The 23,074-nt window shown below is 44.6% G+C and overlaps 1 protein-coding gene and 1 pseudogene across 2 annotated transcripts; both read right to left on the minus strand.

The window, feature by feature from the left end:
* Positions 1-4,092: 4,092 nt before the first annotated feature.
* On the minus strand, positions 4,093-4,616 carry LOC118627163 (annotated as a pseudogene).
* Positions 4,617-13,165: 8,549 nt separating this feature from the next.
* Positions 13,166-19,671, minus strand: ZNF691 (zinc finger protein 691). 2 transcript variants are annotated; one of them, XM_036256780.1, is made up of 3 exons: positions 19,634-19,655; positions 15,881-16,341; positions 13,166-14,562 (listed from the first exon to the last, which is right to left on the minus strand). In XM_036256780.1, exon 3 carries the CDS (start codon positions 14,551-14,553, stop codon positions 13,702-13,704), a length of 852 nt encoding a protein of 283 aa, XP_036112673.1. In that variant the 5' UTR covers positions 14,554-14,562; positions 15,881-16,341; positions 19,634-19,655; the 3' UTR covers positions 13,166-13,701. The 2 variants fall into 2 exon arrangements, with proteins under 2 accessions (XP_036112673.1, XP_036112672.1); XM_036256779.1 differs by lacking the exon at positions 15,881-16,341 and having other exon boundaries at positions 19,634-19,671.
* Positions 19,672-23,074: the final 3,403 nt, after the last annotated feature.

Raw genomic sequence — 23,074 nt, forward strand, 5'->3', positions numbered from 1 at the left:
CCGAACTGTGCCAGCCTGGGAGAATGGCTACTGTGGCTGAAATGAAACGGCTTCTCTTACCTGTTTCAATGCAGCTGTTCTGGGCTTTTAGCTTGCCTGAGCACTGTGACTTCTCAGCTGGTTTCTGGAATTCTCATATTAAGGTTTTTTGGACTGTGTTTGTTGTTAAGTGAGTGTCTGTCGGGGAAGGAAGCCTGGGGCTTCCAATTTCACTGACTTGCTGACATCACTTCTCTCAGGCAGATTAACTTTTGTAAAGAGTACATGTGGAAGCTGATCATTTTTTTTATTTAATTGTTTTTCTTTATTGAGTTTTAGAGAGAGAGAGGAAGGGAGAGGGAGAGAAACAAACATGGATGAGAGAGAACATCGATTGGCCACCTCCTGCATGCCCCCCACCGGGGATTTGGCCCACAACCTGGGCATGTGCCCTGACCGGGAATCAAACCAGGACCTCTTGGAACATGGTTTGATGCTCAACCACTGAGCCTCACTGGCCGGGCATGAGAATCTTTATACTGATTCCCTTTAAGCTAAATATGCTCACATGCCTCATTGGAAAGTTTTTGTAAATCTCCCAGGAATATGCATACTCAGTGTGAAGACCACTTTTCTGGAAGGTCCAGATTAGTATCCCTCTGGCTCCCCTTGCAGTTTTGGTTTCTAACTGTGCCCCTGATATACTGTCAGGTTCCAGCTCCCTATGCAGATCTCTTCCATCCCTAGCCTGGGCACCTGGGTCAAGGGAAATGTCTGTCAAGCCTTGAGTAATGAGGGATGGACAGCTGTCCTGGACCCCCAGGAGGGTAGGCTGTTCCTCTTCACCCTCAGAAGCAGCACTTCATCTTAGCTCAGACCCACACACACTGAGAAAGGTGTGCCATAGTGGGCTGCCTTCTCTCACCATCCTCTCCCTCCAGGAAGGCAGGAGGAAAACGGAATGAGCTGTTTGCTCATACAGCTTGAATGGCTCCTTCTGCAGCTCTGCTCCTATTTTCCCACACTTCCTAAGGAAATCTTGGCTTCTGAATGACCACAGTAAGGTTCTCAGAACAGGTGCAGTTGGTTCAAAACATCTTTCCTCTGCACTGCCAAGGTGAAAAGTGTGAGCAATTCTACTTCACAGAGACTCAAGCCAGGCTCCCCACACACCTCCCTATGGAACTGAGCAGTACCCAGTCCATATCTGTAGACATGCTGTCTCTGGAACAATGCTCCATTTCACTGGGTGTCTGGCAGCATGGATGTCTGCTTTGTCTCAGCCTGTCCCCTCTGTCTGTGGTTTGGTAGGTATCTATATCTACTTGTGGCTACGTTCTTCACACTGGTAACAGAGTATGGGTGTAACCATGAACCAGGACCTGGGCCTATTGTGGGAGCCATCTGACCTGCCTATCCCCATGCCCTAGGCCTTGGCTACTAGGAACCTAATGGGGGTGTTCAGTAAATGGAAACTAAAAACCTTAAACCAAATCAATATTACACATGACAACCCAGACCCTCTCCAGGAGGCAATTCATTACCAAGGACTCTATGGTAGTCCATTCTAACCTGGATCTGAGCGAAAACCAAATCAGTTACCAATACCTTCCATCTGTCTCTTCCTCTAGACTGCTTGCTCCTTGAAGGCCACTGGAACACTGTCCACAACAGGAATCAGCCTAACAAAGAAGTTATCAGTATGTTTGGTGAACTTGACTTCCCCTCCTTACACAACAAAGCTACCATGCGCAATACCAAAAAAAAAACACTTTTTCATCTTCATTCTCCTTTAGTTCCCTACTGAGTTAACAAACCAAGGCTCCTGTAATCTGGGTTTCATTCATTCAAACAAGTCCCCGAACAGCTTTTATGTCGATCACTGAAGAAAGGCAAGACAGATATCTTTGCCCTCAAAATGAAATAATGGGAAGAATAAAGGCTACACCATTAAGTTACAGTGTATTGTGATTCTTGGCACAAAGGAGGAGTATATGGTAAACGTGAATGATATAGTGAGCTACTTCCAAGAACTTCAAGTAGGAGAGGTAAGTTTGCCCACCGTAGTGGACATCTGTTTTTGCTGCCTGTCATCCAATCAAGCTTCCCAAGGAGAACGGCTTTTTCCCTACTCTCAGCCCATGTTTGTGGTAGAATTGACTTTACCTTAAACTCTAGGGGTCAGCCTGTAACCCCAGGCATGGACAGTTAAAACATCACATTTCTCCAGTCACAGTGGTCAGTTCCAGAATATACCCAGGAGTTAATCAGAGTCGATGAAATGCAATGATTTTGTGGGAACAGTTGAGAAAGAGGCAGCCACATTTTTTTAGCTGTACTTGAGCCCAGAGAGATAGCTGCAGTCATCTTGCACCACAAGGGAAAAGACAGTCTATCTGAGTGGAACCAACAAGGACAGATGGACAGAGAGAAGCAGGGTTTGAGTCTAGCACCCCTGCCTGCAGCTAGACTTTTCCATTACATGAGCCAGTAAAGTCTCTTTCCTTGAGCTGAAATAGACTGCTTAGCTATCAAATCAACTTACAATACATATTGGCTTTCACTGAGTAAGTCACTTCAACGCATTTCATTTGATCGTTCTGAGGTCACTGACTTGTCAGGAGGTTGGTCTAGCAGGGAGGCCACATGCACACCGGCTAAGAGCACAGGACTTAGAGTCAGACACTTAGAGTTGATTGCTGGTTGCTAACCTTTCTGAGCGTTGCTTCGTCCATTAGATGCAGATAATAGTGTCCATGTGATTTTGTTTTATATCTGGGGGCAGATTTTTGTGAGCACAAAAGACTATTTACAGCATCGTGGATTTTAAGTTAATATATTTTTCATCTACACACTCAAAACCTTGGTTTTATTTAAGTCATAAAAATTCAATTTCATTAATACTATTCTATTTCTGGATTGCTTATATTTATATAAAAATAATAATTAGGGTTAAGGGTATCTTTTATTATTGTTCAGGTAGTAATTCAGGTAGAACAATCTAAACTGTTAAACAATTCTAAACTGTGTTAAACAATTGATCCAATTTTAAAACTTATAAAATGTAATTGTATTAAGCATTTTAAACTGAATTTGTAAATTTCATATATTCTTTTTATTTTTACATCCTTCATATGCCTGACCTATCAACTCTCATCCCTAATGAGTAAATCTTTTCCAGATATGTAACAAAATTTGTTATATATATATATATATATATATATATATATATATATATCAAATATATAATATATCTAGCTGATCTACTTTTCAAATATGCCAAAAATATTTACAAACTTTCTTAAATTTTCTTATACCTCATCAGTCTAACCTATCAAATTAGACTAATCCACCAAATTCTTCAATACATCATGTTATTTCAAAATTACACTGTAAGTACCACACATACACTTATTTTAAACCCAAAAGTATTAATATGATAGGTTTGGTTTCTTTATCATCTCTATATTTCATTCTTAGCCTTTTTAGGTTTGCAAACCCACTTACTCACTGAGAAAGATGTTCTAGCATCTCCAGGGAGTTCAGATTACTGGGTCAACAATTCACAGCCATGATAGAGTTACTGCCTAGGGCAGTCATGTTGAGGTGCCTGGCTCAACAATTCATGGCTGTGATATATAGTTACCTGCACAGGAAAGCTGTTGACATTTTTAAAAAGTTGAGGCTATTGGGTTGACATTTATTAACCAATAAGTTCATTATCAGTCAGAGATTTGACACTGGAAAGCAGCACCTGAACTTTGCAGACTTCCAGGATGATTCTTTTTGTCATTATTATTATTAAAATAAACATTTTATTAATGAGAGTCTGAAAAACATGTGCACCAAAAGTGACTAATGCTGAATCAAAAACCTTCAAATACTGTGTACCACATGATTCAATCTTTTAAACTTTATATAAAAAGCTATATTATAATTACAAAGCTATGAACTATTAGAGTGTTAACAATACTTTTCATACAAAGAAACTTAACAGTAGTAAAATATGAATACATAAAATGCTTATTTTTGGTCCATTTTGGAAAAGAAAACTAAGGGTGTTTTTTAACATGCCTCTGAGCACAAAAATATAAGATGATAACTGCAACATTCTTAGTGTTTTTCCTTGTAATTCTTTAAACGTCACCAGTCATAATAGCAATGAACTCCTCTTGATTTATTTCTCCATCACCATCTTTATCAAATTCTTCTATCACAGCCCGAAGTCCTTCATCACTCATGTTTTCACCCAATTCTCTGGCAACATGTCGCAAATCCCTCAAGCTTATTTTACCTGAATCATCATCATCAAATAGTTTAAATGCCTGCAATATTTCTTCATGTGGATCTCTTTCCAACATCCAGTCTGTCACAACTTCATTAAAATCTTCAAAGGTGATTTTCCCTGTGGCTTCTCTGTCATGATCTTTAAGAATCTTCAGTACATCAGTTTTTTTTTTTACATCAAACCCCAAGGCTCTCATTGCCACCTTTAATTCATGATAATCTATTGCTTCATCTTTGTGTCAAATAGTTCAAAAGCATCTTTAGTTTCTTGTTTCTGTTCTTCAAGAGTTCTCTTCTTTTTTTCCTCTTTGTTTGTCTACCACAAGTTCATTTCTCAGAGCTAAATTCATTTTCTCTTCGGACCTCTAGAGACGTTCCTCTCAAGAACCACTTTAACCCCCACTCCTTCCAGGATGATTCTACCTGAGCCACATGTGGATACAATGAGCCCTTGTTGTGGTCACCATAACAACAAGGGAATTCTAGTCCACATCCTTCTTCTGGGTTCAAATCCCACCCTTCTGCAATTCATCTGATCAATGTTTGCAACCCCACCCAGTATGCAAGAAAGGCAACTTCTATAACACAATTCGAGTGGATCCTTAAGCTCTTTTAAGGTATTTTAAAACTACTGAGGCATTGCCCGGCTGGTGTGGCTCAGTGGTTGAGCAGCGACCCATGCACCAAGAGGTCACCAGTTCGATTCCCGGCCAGGGCACATGTTCAGGTTGTGGGCATGATCCCGGGGGGGAATGGGGGATGCAGGAGGCAGCCAATCGATGTTCTCTCTTATCGATGTTTCTCTCTCTCTCTCCCTCTCCCTTCCCCTCTCTCTAAAATCAATAAATTTTAAAAATCTTTATAACTACTGAGGCCTTTTTCTGAGATTCTGATGTAATTGGTGCGGGTACAGCCTGGGCATCAGGATTTTAAAGCCCCTCAAGTGATTCTAATATGCAGCCAAGGTTGAGAACCACTATTAGACCTTCTTCTCTAGCTCTAAAGACATATTAATTTTATGCCTTTGGCTTGTTCTTTTTTGACCACATTAAGAAATATTTTCCTATCTTACAGTCACAAAGATAATCTTCCATGTTGTCTTTTCTAATCATGTTCTATTCATATTAAGGTCTTTAATACTCTAGGAACCAACTTTCTATTACAACCTAAGAATAGATTTTAAGATAGAAATCCAAATTTATTTTCTCCCTAAGAGATAATCAATTTTCCAAACATCATTTATTTTAGAAAGTCTATGACATGTTCTTTTTAATTTTTTATTTTGAAATAACTTTAGATTCACATGTAGTTTTGGTAATGTTTTGGTCATTATTTCTGCAAATAAGCTCTCTTTCCCTTTCTTTTGTTTTGTTTTTGTTTTTGTTTTTTTGTTTTTTTCCTGGAACTCTGATAATGCACATACAGGCATATTTTGTTTTACTGTGCTTTATTGCACTTCATAGATGTTGTTTTTTTTTTTTTAACAAACTGAAGGCAAGACACTCCTTCATTAGAAACAATTATGACTCGCTTTATTGCAATACTCACTTTATTGCCATGGTCTGGAAATGAACCCACACCTCTGAGGTATGCCTGTACTGGTCTGTTTTGTGGTGTCCAAAGTCCCTTATGCTTTCTCGCCCTGGCCGGTTTGGCTCAGCGGTTAGAGCGTCGGCCTGCGGTCCGGAGAGACCCGGGTTCGGTTCCCGCTAAGGGCACGTACCTCGGTTGCAGTTTGTCCCCGGCCCTGGTTGGTTGTGCGGGTGGCAGCCACTCGATGTGTCCCTTCACGTCGATGTTTCTCTCTCTCTCCCTTCCTCTCTCTCTCCCTCCCACTCTATCTGTACAAAAAAATGGAAAATATCCTCAGGTGAGGATAAAAAAAAAAAAAAAAAAAAAAAACTTTTAAGTAACATTTAAGCAACAATTTAAACACAATAAACTCTGCGGAAAAAAAAAAAAAAGCCCTGGCCGGTTTGGCTCAGCGGTTAGAGCGTCGGCCTGCGGTCCTGAGAGACCCGGGTTCGGTTCCCGCTAAGGGCATGTACCTCGGTTGCAGTTTGTCCCCGGCCCTGGTCGGTTGTGCGGGTGGCAGCCACTCGATGTGTTCCTTTCACATCTCTCTCTCTCTCTCTGTTCCTCTCTCTCCCTCCCACTCTACCTGAACAAAAAATGGAAAAATGTCCTCGGGTGAGGATAAAAAAAAAAAAAAAAGTCCCTTATGCTTTCTTTATTTCTCTTCATTCTTTTTTTGTTTTTGTTCCCCTGAATCAGTAAGATCAAATAATCTGTCTTCAAGTTCACTGATTCTTCTTCTGTTTGATCAAATGTGCTGTTGAACCCTCTAATGATTTTTTCATTTCAGTTATTGTATTCTTCTGCTCCAGGATTTCTGTTGGGTTTTCTATAGCATCTATCTCTTTGTTGACATTCTCATTTTGTTCATGCATCATTTTCCTGATTTTTAAAAATACACTGGCTTGAGGGAAGGAAAGATATTTAATAATCAGCCTGGCTGGAGATTCTGGGGAACTTGTAACATTTTTTGGTAAATGTGACCTCTCCCAGCTTGTGAAGCTATTTTCCCAGAGAGGTTGCCACTCTCTTTTTCATATCTCTGGCTCCCTCTAGTGTCTATTTGTGATACTGCAGATTTTCTGGTATAATCCCAAGCAATCCCCCTCAGCAGCATCCAAAAGTATGTAGTGCTCAGTGGCATCCAGAGTATTTTGGTTCCACGTCTGTATCCCAAATCAGGTGAGACAGAAACCAATCTCTCAAGCAGCCTTCTGAAAAGTCACAACATTAGACACATGTTCCATCCACTCTTCTTCCCAATCTCCCAACCCCTGCCACCAACACAAGAACAACCTGAGCTGAGCTGTGCTGGCTTATGGATTTGTGGAGTTCTCATAAATGCATTTTTTTGGCCAGTATATTGTTAAGTCGGTGTTGTTAAGTTGTTAAGTTGGAGAGTGAAGGCTGGGACTTCCTGTTTTACCATCTGTTGAGGTCACTGCCTCATTTCTTTCTCGTAATGTGATGTTTCATTTTATCTAAAACAACATCAACTATTGAACACATCCCAATTTGGGGTATTTAAAAATGGGGAAAAATGACCAATGGCAATAGTAAGACACCATATACAGTAAGATGTACCACAGTCTTATTATGACAGAAACTCACCTCTAAGTATTAGGGTGAAAGGTTAGGGTGATATAAAAAAAAAGAGAGAGACCCAAAAAAGCAATGGCTTGGAGTACCGAAAGAAGTGTATTTCACTCTCACTGACAGTTGTGAGGTAAGCGTCCAGGTGAGGAAGGTAGTGTGGCTACATGCTAAATTCAAGAACCTGGTGCTTTTATCCTGTTGCTCTGCCATCTACTAGGGTGCGATATCTGTGATATACGCTAAAAATGATTCATTGTTTATCTGAAGTTCACATTTCACTGGTCTCCTGTGTTGTATCTGGCAAGTCTACAGTAGGACATTGTATAGTCTGCAACCATCAAAGCTGGCTTCCTGCAGGTTACAGCTGGTGAAAGGGGAAAAGAAAATGAAGTGAAGGCATATCTGCTTCCCTGAGGTCTAGGTCCAGAAATGTCACATGGCATTTCTGCTCATTTTCCATTGGCAAGAACGTAAATCATATGATTATACCTAACTGCAAAGGAGACTGGGAAATGTTGGTTAGTTAAGTGTTTCAACCACACACACACACACACACACACACACAAAAACATGGGTGAACATGCTTTAGAGGACAACCAACAGCCTTCACCATAAGAATCCCCTGGATTGATCTTCTGTCTTCTTTTCATGTATTTGTGATTTTGCTCTACATTTTAGGGGCTCTTCCTGATCTTATCTTCCAAGTATCTTTTGAATAGCTTATTTTAGCTATCATTATGTTTAATCCCCAAAAGCTATTTCTTATTTTCCAATTGTTTCTTTCCTCTAGCAACCTTTTTTGTTTTATGGAAGTAGTATCCTCTTAGATCTTTCTGAGGATATAATTAGAATTTTCATTTTTATTTTTTAATATGTTTTTATTGAGTTTTTTAGAGAGAGAAGAAGGGAGAAATAGAAACATCAATGTGAAACATCTATCAGCCGCCTCCTGCACACCCCCTACTGGGGATTGAGCCTGCAACCTGGGCATGTGCCCTGACCAGGAGTCAAGCCAGGACCTCTCAGTCCAAGAGACGCAGTCCACTGAGTCACACTGGCCTGGTTATAATTAGAATTTTAAAAAATTCTTCTGTGCCATTACAACTTTGTTTTCTAGAATCGCTTATTCTGTTTCCTCTCTCTCTCTCTCTCTCTCTCTCTCTCTCTCTCTCTCTCTCTTCTAGCTGTCTTCATAACTCTGGTGCTCCTGGAGGCCTGTTTATGAAATAACAGACCAAGTTGATTAATTTCAGTAATTGAATTGTTTTTCTCTGTTGCTGTAACTATTTCCCTGATACAGTCACCGGCTTGAATAGGAAAAATGAGTATGATTTTCTGGCATACTTGACTATAGGGTCAGTGGGTGGGTGATTGTTGGGGAGATGGGGGAGGGTTTGTAAATGTCAGAATAACAAAAGCTTTATTCTGGTACACAACACCCCACTAAACACACTAGATTTCTCTTAGAGATTTATTGGATTTCTATAGAACGAACCTCTCTGGGTTCTTGCTACATGTGCACACATGCACATGTATGTGTGTTTGGAGGTAAGTGCCAGTCACCCTCCATTCTGGAGATAAGAGGGGGGTGACTGGTGCAAGCTTCTGCATAGACAGACGTACAAACTCTAGTTTTTAGGTCCACATTTTATATGTCCTCAGTACTTGCTAATTATGAACTCAGAGCCGCTCTAGAATTTTGCCAGGAAGACTGGCTCTCACTTCCATTGCCTACGTCTGGGCTATGGCTTCCTTCACTCTGTGAAGCCATCCTTGTATGTCATCTATTCCTAGGAATCTGTTGATATCTTTGCACCTGCCTCTCTTCTTCCCTGCCATTCTCTTTGCTGTTATGTGTTTATATCCTTTTCTGTCGTTTTAAGGGGGTGTCAGAAGGAGAAGAGACAATCACTTGTGCTCAGACTACTGTCTTAAACATTTATTCTTTACATGCTTTGCAAATCTCCAAGGACATTTGTTTATTTTTGTAAATGTTTTATGGGTTGGGCATGCTGTTAAATAGTGAGGCCTCTGTTCTGCTGATCCTTGATATGTTTGTGTATGCAAATTGGCATCAAGGGCTAAGGAAGACCAAACAGTTTTTTTTTGTTTTTTTTTATCCTCACCCGAGGACATTTTTCCATTTTTTGTTCAGATAGAGCGGGAGGGAGAAAGAGGAAGAGAGAGAGAAACATCGATGTGAAGGGACACATCGAGTGGCTGCCACCCACACGACCAACCAGGGCCGGGGACAAACTGCAACCGAGGTACATGCCCTTAGTGGGAACCGAACCCGGGTCTCTCTGGACCGCAGGCCGACGCTCTAACCGCTGAGCCAAACCGGCCAGGGCCCAAACAGTTTTTTATAATAGAGTAAAACAACCTGGAATTTTGAGAGCTATCTGGGAGAATGGGGGTAAGGGCAGCAATGGGAGGAAAGAGGAGACAAAGCTAGTGACATGCCATGATGTAAACCCCTCCCCAAGATTCCCAACTTCTCAAAGGGATTCTACATGCCTGTTATAACAGAATCTCTTAGGAAAGTCGATGAAGGTGCTTAGTTCTGGGATAGTGCTAATGGAGACAAAACAGAGAAGGCTTGTATAGACCACAGGAACCTTTGGCGAGAGGAGACCATAAAAGCATCAATCCTAGGAATCTGCAGAAATTGTGTGGAGGGTTTGAACTTTCCATCCATGGACCTGGCAAGGCCCTGAGTCATCATACAGAGCTCTGTGGGCCAGGAGAGCGCCCACTGGCACCTACTAACTTGGCCCCCTTTAATTTACCCTCCACACTAACATCAGCGCTCTTCCTAGAGGGTAATGTGATCACAACATTCCCCTGCTTTACACTATTGTCCACAGTCCAAATTCTGTATCCTTCATGGTCTGGCCTCCATTTGCTTTATAAGCTCCATCTGCTCCTCACAGGACACTCAACCATATCAAACATTCCACCGTTACCTAAAACACTAAGCCTTCTCTTCCTCCTCTTTACCTGGTAAACACCTATTCATTCTTCCAGACCAAACGCAGTCATCGTCTCGGCCTCCTCCTCCCCTCCAGAGAGCCATTCCCACCTGCGTTCTCCAACACCTCGTTCAGAGGGAAGGTTTTCTTCCTCTGGGTCCCGTGAAGGAAGGACTACGTATTGTTAATTTCTGGGCCCCACTGTCCAATATAGGTCAATTTCAGGCCCTCCCCTGGGCTCCTACAGAACCCTGGGAACAACTGTAAGGACAGCTGTCATCCTGCATGGGAACTCTGGGTTTGTGTGCCAACCTCCTGGACTCAGAGAATACAGGGGTCATGTCTTCTTCATTGTCCGTATTCCCAGTAACTAGGACAAGGGGGAGGCAGGAGGGGGGGAAAGGAGGGAAAAGGGAGGAGAGGAGAAAATAAAGGAAGTTAACAAAAAAGGAAGTCAGAGAGTGAAAAACTTATCGAGTCAAGACTCAAAAGTCTGGACAACAGAAACCCCTGCCCATGAACTTGGTCAGAAGAGGGCAAATGAGCCCTGACCAGTTTGGCTTAGCAGTTAGAGCATCGGCCAATGGTCCAGAGAGACTGGGGTTCAGTTCCCACTAAGGGCACGTACCTTGGTTGCAGTTTGTCCCCGACCCCGGTTGGGGTGGTGTGGGAGGCAGCCACTAGATGTGTCCCTTTCACGTCAATGTTTCTCTCTTTCTCTCCCCCTCCCACTCTATCTGATGAAAAAATGTCCTCTGGTGAGGATAAAAATCAAAAAAGAGGGCAAATGAGATTGGTCAGCAAGTTATGTCCCATGATCAAAGCAAGTGCCTTGTAAAGCTTTGTCCTGGGTCTTACTGCAGCAAAGGCTCCCCGAAGTCACAGTAGTTGTCATTAAGACTCTAGGTCACTAAGATTCTAGGTTGGAATGATAATGACACCAACCTCCGCAGACTGGGAGGAGACGAGCAGACCTAGCGTGGTCATGGGTATAACGAAGAGCGTGGCCTTGGAATCAGACATACCTGATTTGAATCCCAGCTCAGTCATTACGTTGGTCATTTCACCTCTTGGAATTTTCTTATCTTGAAAATGTGGACACTGCTACCTTGCAGGATCGTTATGGAGATCAAAGGTAATAGGTGTTCAATAACTGGTGCTCAGCAGATGTTTGATAGATGGCGACTTTTATTATTAGGGCATGTGATAATTCATACGCACAAGTTTGGGTGACTTGTATGGGGATTTTCAAGAAGCAGGGAAATGTGTGTGAAATAAGTGCTTTGTGAACTGTAAAGTGTCATACAAATGCCAGGGAATCATTTGAGAAGTCTTCTTTTATAGTTGGAAAAAATACAGGTTTTGGATTTGGGCAGAAGTAGGTTCAGTTCCTTGCCTCATAATCTTGGGTAAGTCATTTTCTGTCAGCCTGTTTCTGCATAAGTCTAACTTCACAGGATTGTGAGAATTCAGTGGGATGAAGAGTGTAAAACAACTGGGCACGCCCTGGGCGGTTTGGCTCAGCGGTTAGAGCGTCGGACCACGAACCAGAGTCCTGGGTTCGGTTCCCTCTGAGGGCACGTACCTCGGTTGCAGTTTGTCCCCGGCCCCAGTTGGGGTCATGTGGGTGGCAACCAGTCGATGTGTCTCTCTCACATTGATGTTTCTCTCTCTCTCTCTTCCTTCCTCTCTCCCTCCCGCTCTATCTGAAGATAAATGCAAAAATGTTCTCGGGTGAGGATAAAAAAAACAACAACTGGGCACATCGCTTCAGGGGCGGGGGGTGGGGCAGGGCCCCATGTGACAGGTCAGGCTATAGGTGATGTCAGTTCCAAGCCTGGTGCCACAGCCATATTCTGTCAACTGGCTACAAGTAAAGAGGGCCCTTCAGTCCAGAGGAGCAGGATCCCAGACTGGCAGGAAGTAGGGAGGGGACTTTTGTATTTACTGGAGGAAATCTGGGTGAACACTAAACTTCTATGTAGAAAACACTGAAATCTGCACTGTGGAACCAGGCCTGAACCAGGGCAGGAAGCCAGGATGACCCCTAAGTTGTCCCAGCCTTGGGCACTAAATTATTGCTACTAAGGGCAAAGACTCTCACTATGGGTTCATCTTGTCCCACCCCTTACCCCCTACTCCCTACCACTGTCATTTTTCCTGAACACAGAATAAGTGATCAATCAATACTCTAAAATTAAAAAGGCTGGCACTAACTTCCTACAGAACAACTAGTCCAGAGCCCCATCAAGAGGCCACACTAGCCCCCACCTCCAGGCAATCACTTGGTCCCAGGCCAGCCCCCTAAGTGGCTCCTTCAGAGCCAGCAAGGTAAATGCAGTGAAGAGTATCATCTCAGATTCTAGGGAGGCCCAAGCGTGAACTCTGGTTCTACTACATACCTGCTGTGTGACTTCACAGCAAGTGACTTCGCCCTTCCTCACCTGTTTCCTCATCTTACTCCCTTGAGGGTTGCTGTGACAACTAAATGAATAAAGGCTGTAAAAGTGACTGGTGGAACCTATGGCATACAGTGGATGCTCAATTAATGTTTCATCCTTTCCTTTGTCCCTCCTCCTCAATGGCCCAGAGACTCAGCCTGCTTTCCTTGCTTTTCCGAGCAAGCACCCATCCTGTCTTTCTTGAATCAACTCTCCTCCAGAGTGGCTGCAGAGAGACCATCTCCCCAGCTCCCCACTTCTTTGATGCCCCCAAATAAGTACACAGGTCCTTTTCATTGAAGGGTTTTACTGCTAATCACTCAGGGAACAGATGCAGGTTGGGGTAGGGATAACAAGTCACACGCATGGGGGAGTGTGAAGGTCCCTGGATCATGGCTCCCTGAGGGCTTCCCTTTCATTTCTAAGGCGGGACCTCAGAACTCTTCTCCAGGCCAGGAGGCCCCTCCATTGGGAGGACGTTCCTCCCAGCAGGGGAGCTGGCAGGCCACTGCAGTGGGCCCTAAGCAGTCCATACGCAATTTGGAGGGTCTTCAGACAGTGATGCCCATCTCACAGGTGCTTCCTTAAAGGCCAGGGGCGGCTGCCCTAATAAAACGAGCATGTTCTAAACCTACCCTATTTCTCTTTCACCCCAAGGAGATGAAGCCAAGAACCAGATCCTCTGACTTTCCAAAGCAAAAAATTGGATTTCCTGGAGATCCTGGCTTCAGCAGCAACAGGAAACCGTTCTTCAAAGTGGGGTGTAGGGCTCGAGGTCAAAGGGGAAGCCGCAGATCCTAAAGATCTTCCTACACTAGGCTGGGGTCTCTCGCTCTCTCCCTCACTCTCCTTCAGCTGGAATCCTTCCCAGCCTGCTCTCCCATGTGTGTTTTCTGGTGGCGGATGAGATTTGAGCTCCGGGAGAAGTGTTTCCCACACAGAGTGCACCGGTAGGGCTTCTCCCCTCTGTGGGTCCTCTGGTGTGCTCCAAAGTTGGAGATATCGCTGAAGGTCCGCCCGCATTCGGTGCACTCGTAAGGCCTCTCTCCTGTGTGGGTGCGGTGGTGCACCCCAAAGCTGGAGCTGTTGCTGAAGCTCTTCCCGCACTCACAGCAGATGTAGGGCGCCGGCTCGAGGTGGGTCCGGTGATGCACGGCCAGCGCGGCGCTCTGGCTGAAGCTCTTGCCACAGATGTCACAGCGGTATGGCCGCTTGCCTAGGTGATCTTGCTGGTGTGTGGTGAGATCCGAGCGCCGCCGAAAGCTCTCCTGACACTTGGGACATTGGTAGTGCTTCTCTTCCAGGTGGATCCGCTCGTGCCGGATGCGGTTGGAACTTCTCGAGAAGCTCTTGCCACATTCAGAACATTTGTAAGGTTTCTCGCCAGTGTGGATCCGCTGGTGTGTTCTCAGGTTGGAGGTATTATTGAAGGTTTTGCCACACTGGGCACATATAAAGGGCTTCTCATCGGCCTCAAGCCTTGGATGAGCAATGGGCCCTGGCTCTCCAGTGCGGACAGTGACTTTCTGCCATGGCTTTTTTGGATGGATCCCTTGCGACCCCTCCAACAGGCTCTCTTGCCCATGCTCTTTCTCCCCATACAGGATCCGAAAACCCTCTGAGTCATCCACTCTCCAAGGCTTACCCCGCTCCCCTTCCTCAGGCAGGTGCTGTTCTGGATTCTGCTCCTTCTCACTGCCCATCTCTGAACCCTGAGAATGAACACAAACGGCCAACACCTTTATTCCTTGGGTCAGGCCAGGCCACGGGGAGTCTTGTTCTGTTTGAAGGGGTATACACCTTCCCATGGAACCAGCCATCAGAAGGAACCTCATTAATGGGGATAGCTTGCATAGAATGTCTTTACTTACTTACTTTCAAATGAATAAACAAACCTCCAGATATTTAAAGCTACCAAACCAGAACGAAAAGAAGGCACCGCTTTGTGCACCACCAACAGATATTTGTGCAAGTTGAATAGTATCGTTTTTCTTAATACCACTGAACGGTAACAGTCCAGGCTGTAATTTATGTGCAAGTAAAGGAACTTCCACTTTAGAATGAGTTCAGTTTTTCTGCCTAACTGCGTTAACGGCAACTTTTTAAATCTTGTTTTGAAAATCCTTTCTTTGAAAGTGTCCCCCTATGTGCCTGCTCTCCCAATGAGCGTAGCAGAGCCTCTCATCCTTGAGGCTCTCCTAGTTGTCTACAAGGCCCACCCTTCCGTTCCCTTCCTCGGACCGCACCATAATTCAGCAGCTAAAGAGTTAACCTCTGAGCACTTGCTGGTTTGGCCCAAGGGTTAGGGCGTCGATTCCGGTCAACAGCACGATCCGTTGTGGTTCAGTCCCCAGCCCTGGTCAGGGGTCGCACGGGAGGCAACCAATCGATGTGTCTCTCTCACATCGATGTTTCTCTCTCTCTCCATCCCATTCTATCTGAAGATAAATGGGAAAATATCCTCGGGTGAGGATTAAAATAATAATAATAATAATAATAATAGTAAGAGTTAACATGTGAGATTTCCAAGACCTACTGCGGGGCCTGGGCCATGCCCTACTGGTCAGTACACACTTCCACTCTCAAACACCACATGCAGCCACATGCACACACACTCACACCACAGGCGCAGCCACACTCACATACCAGACACAGCCATGTTCTTCACCACACATACCTACCACACTCAGTCACATACATACACACACTCACACCACATTCTCTCTCAACACAACCTCACACATACATATCAAATGCACCATACACAGCTCCACAATCACACACCAGGCACACAAATAGCTATACTCTCATACCACACACAATCTCATACACACACTCACATGCCACAGACACACTGACACAAACACACAAACCACACTCCCCACACACAGCTACACACACACACACACACACACAGTGGCTACCACAGGGCCTACTCACGCAAACACCAGTAAATGCTTTTGCTAAGCTGCACACACTCCTTTGAGGCCCTACAGCCAAGGACAGGGAATGAGGGGAAGAAAAAAGCACCTGTGATAAGAGGAGAGTGTGGTGTCTCCTCTGGGCCTTGAAGAAATAACATTTCAAAAGGCAGACAGGGCTGCTGAAGACACTGTGCAGAGTGACATGAACAAAGGGATGAGGGAGGGAAGCACAGACTATGACAGGACACTGATGATAGAAAATGAAAGACTGATACTTCCTTCAAGTCAGCAAATACTTTCAAAAACAGCAACATAAAGTAATGGAAGGGGCACTGACTACATTAGGGAAGGACCCCAGAGGTGACAGATATTATCTTTATAACTCGACAAAGTATTCGACCACTCTGAGCCTCAACTCCCACGTCGCTAAATCTGTGATAACAACCTACACTGCAGGGCTTTGCATTAGAAACACCTGTAATGTGCTCAGTGTAGTGTGTGGCACATACTAGTCATTCAGCACACGACAGCTACTATTACAATTGTTGATGACACTATTTCCTAGACCTGTGGAGGATACATGAATGATACATGATCCCTTATCTTGTTAGGAAAAACTTTTTTTTTTTCATTGAAAAATGGTACAAGACTGCCCTGGCCAGTGTGGCTCAGTTGGTTGGAGCGTTGTCCTGTACACCAAAAGGTTGCAGGTTCAATTCCCAGTCAGGGTACATACCCCAGTTGCGAATTCAATCCTCAGTCGAGGCATGTACGGGAGGCAACAACTGATGTTTCTCTGTCACATCAATGTTTCTCTCTCTCTCTCTCAAATCAACAAAAACATATACTCAAGTGAGGGGAAACAAATGGTACAAGACCATATATAATCTAAATTGTGAAATATGGACAGATCCTCAAATCTTTAAGTAGTAGATCAAAAAACTTTTCCTGTAAAGGGCCAGAGAATAAATATTTAGTAAATATTTGGGGCCAAAGGATCTCTGTTGTAACTACTGAACTCTGCCATTGTATTGAATAAGCAGCCATAGACAATATAAAAACAAATGTGGCCATGTCCCAATAAAACTATTTAAAACAAAAGGAGACAAGCTACAGTTTACCAATCTCAGATATAATTTCTTGAAGAATCTAGTTAAGCAATATGAAAAATAGGCTTGCTCTGCGTTCAAATATGCAACTAAACATCAGAAACAGTTTATTTCTTGATACTTATTCACTGTTTCCTGACCATCCTGTTAAAAATTACAACCCCCACCCAGCCGGTGTGGCTCAGTGACTGAGCGTCAACCCTCGCACCTAGAGGTCACCGGTGTGATTCCCGGTCAGGGCACATGCCCAGGTTGTGGGCCCGATCCCCAGTGGGGGGCATGCAGGAGGCAGCCAATAGATGTTCTCTCTCATCAATGTTTCTATCTCTCTCTCCCTCTCCCTTTCTATCTAAAATCAATAAAGAAAAAAAAATTGAAAAACAAAATTACAACCCCCTCCCACACTCCCAGTTCCTCTGCCCCACAACACTCCTTACCACCTAACATCGCATTTATTTATATGTCTTTTATTTATTATCTGTCTCCCCCTACTAAAACATAAGTCCCATGAGGGCCAGGGTCTTTGTTTTATTCACAAATGTAACCTCAACTCCTGGAGTAGTGGCAGTCAGATAGAGTAGATCCTTAATAAATATCTGTTGAGTGAGTTGAATAAATGAAGGCCAGTCCTGTCTCCAGAACACATGTCCTGCTTGTGTCCATTCCCGCCCACTGCTCCTCAGCAATCTCTTCATTCCTGCCCATTTCCTCCTTTATGCCCCCACAGAATCTTGTACTTGCTTTTACAGTGACTTGCAATGATCCATTTACATGTCTGTTTCCACTAGTCATTTATAAGCAACTTAAGGGTAGGGACTGGGTCATTTTGGTACTGTAATCTCTCCCCAGCACAAAGCCCAGTGCTCAAATGTTTTTCAATGTATGAGTGAATGTGATCTTAATTCACTCCCCACCCCACCAAGGCTCCACGCCACGCACTGACTACTTTAGGGCTAGACCCCAGTGGTGACACATATTATCTACACAGCATCTACTTACATCCAATCCTGCTACTCTGGGAACCCGTACTTTACCAAGTTCTGGCTCTACTCAGGTCTGAATGCTGGGTCAAAATAAGAGCAAAAGGATTTAGGATTGTGGTTACTACCCTCAAACAGTTTATGGTACAGTGCAGTGAAACAGGCCATGAACTCCAAACTCTTGTACAGTAAAAGGCTGAGTTCCAGGGGGACGGGGCTGTGCCTTAGTCACCTTTGTACTCACTCTTCAGTGCCTCACACAGCACCTGGCATATCATACAGGAGCCAATAATAATGACAGTTAACATTTTTGTTGTTGTTAATCCTCACCCAAGGATATTTTCCACTGACTTTTAGACAGAGTGGAAGGGAGAATGGGAGGGAAAGAGGGGGAAACATAGATGTGAGAGACACATCGACTGGTTGTCTCCCGCACAACCCTGCCTGGGGCCAGGGATCAAACCTGCAACCCTTCTGTCCACAGGCCAACACTCTACCTGCTGAGCCAAACCGGCCAGGGCACAGTTAACATTTTTTAAAGCTTATGCCAAGTGGTAGGCCCAGGCCTAAGCACTACATAGGAATCATCTCATTTCATTCTCACAACTTATTTTAGAGATGAGGAAAGTGAGGCTCAGAGAAATGATAAGATGCCCAAGGGCACATAGCAAGTGAGTGGCAAAACTGGTACCTATGTTCATCATTCCAAAGCCAGTGCTTTTAGGTACCACACTAGTGTTGGAGGGAGAGGGGGAGGGAGGAAGGAGGTAAGGAAGGAGGCAAGGAAGGGAGGTAGGGAGTAGAGAAGGAAAAACAGTGCCATGGGATTTCATACCTCCCTGAAGAGATCAGGGATGAACAGTTTCATGGAAAAGGTGGTATTCCAACTAGGGCTTGCAGGATAGGTAAGCAAGATGGAGTCTACTTCTACTGAAAAGACAGTTGCAGGCAAAGTACAGAGGCACTTTCCTAACACATTTCAGAGATTTGGGTGAGACCAGGGCCCATCCCACATGTCTTGGGGGGGGGGGGTTCGAGGACCAAAAGTGGAAGGGATTCTGGCAGTGGAGGAGCCAGGCGGAAACAGTAAGAGCCAAGAAGATGGGTCTGGTCTGATGCTGAAGTTCAAAGGCCTGGACTAGAGGGGTCCAAGCTGGAAGTTGGTCTGAAGGGCCAAAGTTTAAGTTCTTTAGGGTCAGGTCAAGAACTGGGAGGAAGGGAATAAAGGAGCTTGGAAAGCGCAGATAAAAAGAGGGAACTGTTCAGGGTGGCTGGATAACGGGTCAGGGATAGAGGAGGATCAGAGGAGTCAGAGGGTCCGAGAAGATGGTCAGGAGACAGGGCGCAACCGCTGCGACCAGAGGCGCCAGGGGCCCGGGCCCGGCGGCTGGGCTGTGTGGGTGGGTAGGGGAGAAGCCCGTGGCGCAGTCCGAGGGTACGTTCTGGAGGACAGGAGCTGCTTCGGAGTTGCCGGCGGGCTTGGGGCCCGAGGGGTGGGAGAGGTGGGCTGACCCCAAACGTATGGTCAGTGGCAGGGGGCCTGGAGTACTCAGAGGCCAACAGGAGAAGGACCGGAGAGTAGGGGTTAGGCCAGCGCGGGGCGGGAGAGGAGGACAGGGGTCGGGATCACAGGGGCCCATTTGCCCCCACTGGGGCCAGGGAGCAAAGCCACCACCTCCGGACCCTGGAGAGATGGAAGGAGCCATGCTCAGGGTCCCCACGAAAACATGTCCGCCTCCCCCCGTGTCCTCGGGCCCAACCCGAACCCACCTCGCTCCCGCCGCTCGGTCAGGGACAGCGCTGCCTTGGAGGGTCGGGGGAGGGGCCGGAGCCGGAACCCAAAAAAGATCCACCCTGCCTTCCCAGCATTGGTTCCTGAGAGTGGCCTTTTTTCCCATTGGCTGTACTAGCTGCCACCAGGCAAGAGACCCGAGCGAGGCCGCCAATAAGCTTTGGACTCGGGGTGGACGCTGGGAGTTGTAGTCCTGTTCGGAAAGACCGCGGACTGGAAGAAATGTGCCAAGTTTGGAACCCAGCCGCGCACACAGGCTTTCCTCCTAAAGTCGTCAGGTTTCCTTCTGCGCTTCAGCGTGAAGAACCCAGCGTGCAGGGCCACTGGTCTGGGAAGCTGCAGACTATGTAGAGCCAACCTACATGCCCTCCGTGAGTTGGTGCCTCTTCCCAGCAGGAAGCCTAGAGTCCCGAGCCTCAATCGAGGTTCATAGAGGTTCGTAATTTAAAGTCAAAGGATTTTGGAACTGGGAGTTTAAAGATCAAGTAACCCAATCCACTTGTCAGAGAAGGTAAACCTTCTCTGTCCTGGGAGTCACCTCCAGGTCTCCTAACACCCTGAACACGGACTTTTTCCTGGTCCTATGTAGTTAAACCTGGCTATTGTTCATCAGTCCTGCCACAACAAGACCATTAATGTATATCCAGGATTTGGGTTGTGTTTTGTTTTGTTTTGTTTTGTTGTGTTTCAGGTTTCACTTTTTAAAAAAAAAAAAATAGCCTAATTGAATAGATAGGCTAAAATTCTACAGGCTTCTCATATTTGCATGGTATTTCAGTGCAAAGAGTATTGTCTTCAGAGGGAAGTAAAACGGATTTATAATCCCAGTTCTAGCACCTAGCCATTTGGAGCACCATTTTCCTCCACTATAAAATCCCTGACAGAATTGTTGTAAGGATATATCAAGCTTCTGTCTCCACAAATGTCAGGTCTCTTTCCTGCTGGTAAATTTTCTTGGGTGCATCCAGTGTGAACAATGTTAATTTTTTTGTTTGTTTTTACAATATTTATTAATATATTTTTGTTACAGATGTTTCTTCTTTTTCCCTTCTAGACACCCTCCTCCCCATCCCACTCCCCGCCCCAACCCCCCCCCCATTGTTGTCTATGTCCCTAGGTTACAGGTTACGCATACATGCATTTAAGTTCTTTGATTTATCTCATCCACCACCACCCCCATCACCCTCCTCCTACAATGTTAGTTTTAAGATTGGGATAGTCAGGAAAATAGGTTTGAAACTGAATATGAATGAATGAAATATAAATAACTACACACACACACTATTAGTTTATAAATTGATTTAAATAAAATGCTGAGAAGGCAGACTCAGAAATAAAACTGTAGTTTTATTTTTAACTATGTTAAAGCACGCTTGGGTGGATTGAAGGCTGTTTAGAAACCAATCCCATAATGTGTTTTCCTCTTAGCCCAAAGCCTTTTCCTACAACTTCTCATTCACAATGAAAATAACAATGAATACCAAACTTTTATTTAAGAACTATACAAAAGCAAATGTACAAAAAATTCTACTTGGTCCCCGGCCAGTGGGGCTCAGTTAGTTAGAGCATTGTCTTGTACACCAAAAGGTGACAGGTTCAATTCTCCATCAGGTCACACACCCCGGTTGTGGGTTCTATCCCCAGTCAGGGCACGTAGTGGAGGCAACCGACCCATGGTTCTCTCTAACATTGATGTTTCTCTCTCTCTCTCTTCCTCCCTCTCTCCCTCCCCCTCTATCTGAAGATAAATGCAAAAATATCTTTGGATGAGGATTAAAAAAAAAGAAAAATTCTGCTTGAGCACTGTGGTGGTTAATTTCATGTGTCAACTTGACTGGACCACAAGGTGCCCAATATTTGGTCAAATACATTCTGGATGTTTCTGTCAGGGTATTTTTGGTGAAATTAACATTTAAATCATTAGCTTGAGTAAAGCAGATTACCCTCCCTAACATGGGTGGGCCTCATCCAATCAGTTGAAGGCCAGAATAGAACAAAAAGGCTGACTCTCCCCTAGTAAAATTCTTCTTATGTGATAGCCTTCAGACTGGACATCCACTTTTTCCCTACCTTCAGATTCAAACTGAAATATCAGTTCTTCCTTGGTCTCAAGCCTATCAGCCTTCAAACTGGAATTATATCATAGGCTCTTCTGGGTCTTAGGCCTCCAGACTCAGATAGGAACTAAATCATTGACTCCCTGGATCTCTCCAACCTGCTGACCCTGCAGATCTTGGGATATGGCATCCTCCATAAACACATGAGCCAATTTCTTATAATCTCTCTCTCTCCATAGATATATATATACATATATAATTTTTTTTTCTATTTCTATGAAGAACCCTGACCAATACAGGCACTAAAAAGCAACAAAGAGAACTTCTGATGGAAAGATCCAGTTTTTGTTGGGTAGAACCGAGTATCCAACTGCAAACTGATAGCCAATATCTCCAAAAAGAGGCCAGATCACATACGTGGTATGACCTGAAAGTGGCTAGGCTTTTTTCTGCAATCCACACCAAAAAGTCAGATTCATTTTATCCTCACACCTGGTCTACCAACTTCTATCTGCAATCAGTACTCTCTGACCTAGAAGTCTGCTACACAAATAGTGAAGTTTTCCAGTATAATACCTTTTGGAGGAAAACTGTCTACCTTGGTGGTTAAAACGGCCACTTTTTCTAGCTGGGCCTCTCTAAATCTCAGGAGGGTATTCGGAAGGGCCAATGCAACAGATGAACTCACCCATAGCTGTCTTTCCGGGGCCTCACACAGCTGGCCCGCTGTGTTTGAGGTTGTGCTTATGAACTTCCTGATCGCACATCTGAGGCGTTTCAGGATTACAGCGACCACATTTAAAGTCCCTGTACCTGCTTATCACCAATAGGTAAATTAACTTTGAAAACATGTACATTAGCTCTGGACATCACCAAACTATGTTGTAAACAGCATCGAGGAAATAGAAAAGGATGGTGTGTTTTACCCCCAGCATCCCCAACCCCATATCTCAGAAGGATAAAGAAAGACTGTGTCACCCAAAACATGTTTACTTTTAAAAAGCTGGCTTTGGGGGTGAGAGGCCTGAATGAGAGAGAGAGAGAGAAGCAATTCTTGATAAAATAAGTAAGAAGTCAGGGACTGGGCCCTGTAACTTCATGACTAAAAGTCCGAGTGCAGGATGAGATAAGGTGAAGTCCTTCTAAACAGCCCCTTGAGCCCTGGCCAGTTGGCTCAGCGGTTAGAGTGTCGGCCTGTGGTTCAGAGAGACCCGGGTTTGGTTCCCGCTAAGGGCACTCGGTTGCGGTTTGTCCCCAGCCCTGGTGCAGGTAACAGCCACTTGATGTGTACCTTTCACGTCGATGTGTGTGTCTCTCTCTCTCTCTTCCTCTCTCTCCCTCCCACTCTTTCTGCACAAAAAA

The sequence above is a fragment of the Molossus molossus genome, unplaced genomic scaffold, assembly GCF_014108415.1.
Source record: "Molossus molossus isolate mMolMol1 unplaced genomic scaffold, mMolMol1.p scaffold_m16_p_12, whole genome shotgun sequence".
NCBI classification, from domain to species: Eukaryota; Metazoa; Chordata; class Mammalia; order Chiroptera; family Molossidae; genus Molossus; species Molossus molossus.

What these genes read in the sequence shown, in the direction of transcription:
- ZNF691 (XM_036256779.1), bottom strand. Translation starts at nt 14,553, where the DNA reads ATGGGCAGTGAGAAGGAGCAGAATCCAGAACAGCACCTGCCTGAGGAA.